The sequence below is a fragment of the Nannobrachium achirus genome (genome assembly GCF_963921795.1).
Source record: "Nannobrachium achirus genome assembly, chromosome: 10".
Classification (NCBI taxonomy): domain Eukaryota; kingdom Metazoa; phylum Chordata; class Actinopteri; order Myctophiformes; family Myctophidae; genus Nannobrachium; species Nannobrachium achirus.
This window is the reverse complement of record NC_137819.1, coordinates 52892404-52895895: the sequence shown is the minus strand read 5'-3', so window position 1 is coordinate 52895895 and position 3492 is coordinate 52892404. Positions and strand designations below refer to the sequence as shown.

At 53.2% G+C, this 3492-nt stretch overlaps 1 protein-coding gene across 1 annotated transcript; it reads left to right on the top strand.

Annotated features, from left to right (window-relative positions):
* Positions 1 to 265: 265 nt before the first annotated feature.
* Positions 266 to 3257, top strand: sox4a (SRY-box transcription factor 4a). Its single transcript, XM_080734825.1, has one exon. It carries the CDS (start codon positions 812 to 814, stop codon positions 1946 to 1948), a length of 1137 nt encoding a protein of 378 aa, XP_080590951.1. The 5' UTR covers positions 266 to 811; the 3' UTR covers positions 1949 to 3257.
* The last annotated feature ends 235 nt before the right edge of the window (positions 3258 to 3492 follow it).

The following is a 3492-nucleotide window of genomic DNA, read 5'->3' as shown; positions in this document are numbered from 1 at the left end:
AAAGGACACCATGTTCCTTTAAAACACCCAAGTTTGCCTTTCAGTGGAGTCTGACAGGAATGAGGTCAGACACACCAATCCTCATTGCACGCGCCGATTATTATTGCCCGTTTTATTCAGCCAATGGGGTGGCGCGCGGGAGGGGTCTCGCGGAAAGCTCGGATGGAGACAGCCGCTGATTGGCCCAGGGCCGTCGCTTTTATATCTCGGGAGGAGGATATAAAACAGTGTGGCTCTCGTTGTTGTGTTTACAGTAACATACAGACCGCTCAGGAAAGAGGGGACTATGAAAAAGTGCAGCCGCTCCATTCTACCACATGGTTCTCCCACTGCTCAGACTAGCTGCGCAGACAGCCACGTTCACACAAGAGACTCGCACTACTGCAGCCCACGGCAAAGTGTTTTCATTAGCATTGCAGGGCGAGTTTTCAGTCGCACCGGCAGCTGAAAGTTACTGCTGAGCTAATAGCCTACACAGTGTCAGGATTTTCCACTTGTTTTTTCGTGCGTAATCTTGGGAAAGAAACGCACCACACCACGGGGAAAGACGGAAAGTTGAGTGCCGGTGTGTCTCCCGAACGGACACGGAAAACTGAACAGAGACAGAGAGGAGAGGAGAGGAGACTCTAGGGGCAAACTTTTTATCCCGTCACAGAACTGCTTCCACAGACTGCTTCTGAAGCGAATCTTTACGGAATTACCTTGTTTTGTTTTTTGGACAGTGCAGTGCGCTTTGCGCGCGTGAACTTTGTCACAGAATCAGAACCGACCGGCATATTTTCCAGACAGCTGAGAAACTTGGAGAGGAAGGATGGTGCAGCACATGAGCCACACGGACAGCGCGCACGCTCTCTCCCCCGGCGGGGACTCCACGGACACGGGAGACATGGATATGGAGATGGATGCGTCGCCGACACCCGAGTCCCCATCTTCCGGGGAGCGGAGCGACGTGGCTTGGTGCAAAACGCCAACGGGGCACATCAAGCGGCCCATGAACGCCTTTATGGTCTGGTCTCAGATCGAGAGACGAAAGATCATGGAGCAGTCGCCGGACATGCACAACGCGGAGATCTCCAAGCGGCTGGGGAAGCGCTGGAAGCTGCTCAAAGACACGGACAAGATCCCCTTCATCCGCGAGGCGGAGAGGCTCAGACTCAAACACATGGCCGACTACCCAGACTACAAGTACCGGCCGAGGAAGAAGGCCAAGTCGGTGAGCGGCGGCGCGAGCAAGACGGACCGCGGGGAGAAGAGCGGCGGGGAGCGCAGCTCCAAGTCCTCGGTGAAGAAGAGCGCAGGGTCAAGGGGGGTGAGCAGGACGCACAAGCCGGGGGGCGTCAAGGCGAGCGCGCTGGGGCAGCAGGACTACGCGTCTCCCGTTGATCACCACCACCAGGCGCTGTTCAAATCCAGGTCAGCGTCGGGCGCCAGGCAGATACCGGAGAAGCAGCAGGCGAGACGCGGCCACATGTTCGGCGGCGCGGGCAGCCTGGAGAGCGGGCCGCCCTCGGTGGGAGTACCGGCGAGTCCCACCCTCAGCAGCTCGGCGGAGTCCAGCGACCCGCTCAGCCTCTACGAGGAGCACAGCCCCGGGGCCGGCGAGGCGTCGTCGCCGCCGTCGGCGGCCGCGCGCCTCCGTTACACACGTGCGTCCTCCCCGACGCCGTCCGCCTCCCACTCCTCCTCCTCCGTCTCCTCCTCCTCGTCCGACGAGGAGCTGGAGGACGAGCGGCTCGACCTGAACCAGAGCCCCGGCTTTGAGAGCATGTCCCTGGGCAGCATGGGCTTCTCTGACGCGGAGCTGGACCGGGACTTGGACTGGAGCTTCGGGGAGTGCGGGGCGGGCTCTCACTTCGACTTCCCCGACTACTGTACGCCGGAGGTCAGCGAGATGATCTCGGGAGACTGGCTGGAGTCCACCATCTCCAATCTGGTGTTCACATACTGAAGGAAAAGACAACAGCCATGTCCCCCACGTCTAAACAACAATATAGCCCCGACAGGCAAGTTGCGTGCGAGACCAGAATTGTTTCCGTCATTCTTTCAGTAAATAAGGGAGAGTGAGATAAGGAGGAAATGTGGCCTATATGCGCGTTGAAGTCCGGGTGTGTGTTGGTGTAGTTAACTGCTCCCAGACTTATGGACTGGACTTGGTGCGTTTGCTGAGCGCAGCGCACAGATGGGGAAATGCTTAGCTTGCATTTGGAGGTTTAATGTAAGCAGAGACACGCCCCATGCGAGCAGCAAAACGCACGGACTCTAGTGAGAGATATTCATTTCAATCCGCGAGAGGATGCGTCAACTCTGGCGGAAGAGAGACTGAACACTGATTATAGAGTTGGTGGGCAAACCTGAACATTTATAGAGAACTCGCCACTTTTGGTTACCCTTTGTTGTGTGTGTGTGTGTGTATATCATAAACTTTATGATATAGCCGATTCACATCGACCATCAAGTTGATATTCAGGTGTATTTCTTTTCGAACTCAAAAATAATGTTAGTATCAATCAACACGCATGCCCCTCCCATAAGGAGGATTTGGTTGTTGTTGTTATTATGCGTCAAGTGTTCATTGCTGCGTAATTACGCAATTTGTGTGACCATAGAACAGCGGCGTCAGTTCAGAAAAGGCTAAGGTATGGCAACATGACCGGTGTCTTGCACGCGCGCCCTCGCGCGCGTGCAAGACACCAGTCATGTTGCCATACCTTAGCAACAGGCAGGGCTACAGTACATTTTATTGTTTTCCCCTGTAGCCAAGGTATGGCAGCTGCCATGGCTTGCCATACCCAATTGACGCCTCTGCCATAGAACACAGTACACTATCACCAGCTTCTCTTTTTCAACGGCAGGACTTTTAAGAAATCAAGACTGACTGAAACACTTCAGAATCCCTTTTTTCTGATGAATCAATCCTTTACACTCAGTGCACAATTCAGGACCAATGATGCTCCCCAACGCGCATTACTCTCCGCTTAGTGCTTCAGAAGAGAAAAAAAAGAAAAACTTTGTAGTTCCTCTGTGTCAGACGACGTTTTTATATTGATGTATTTATACCGGCCAAACTCTTTTTATACTTTGAAGTATATTGTTCTTCTCGTACAGATCTCGTTTTGTGTGTGCACATAAACAAACACCTGTCTGTATCCAGCGCGGAAGGGCTAGAAGTGTATCTTATTTAAATGTCGACGTCTCTCACCTTTAAGGAGATTAAGTGTGTTATGATTTTCTACTTGTATTTTTGTACAAAATCTATTGAGAGGGGGTGGTTGGAGGGTGGTGGGGTGGGGTGGGGGGGATCGGGGGGCGAGTGGGTAGCCTACAACATTGTTGTTTGGGTCTCTGATGTTTAGAACGGCTATTAAGAGGGGCTTGTTTGGCACAATCTAACCTCACACAATGTTTACAATATGTACCCACATGCTTCTTAAAGGCACAGTGACTTCGATTTCACCAGCCAAGTATAAACAAAGCGCCACTGACGCCCAGGCC

Bases quoted from the DNA above. Each gene is read 5' to 3' on its own strand.
- sox4a (XM_080734825.1), top strand. From the start codon at position 812: ATGGTGCAGCACATGAGCCACACGGACAGCGCGCACGCTCTCTCCCCC.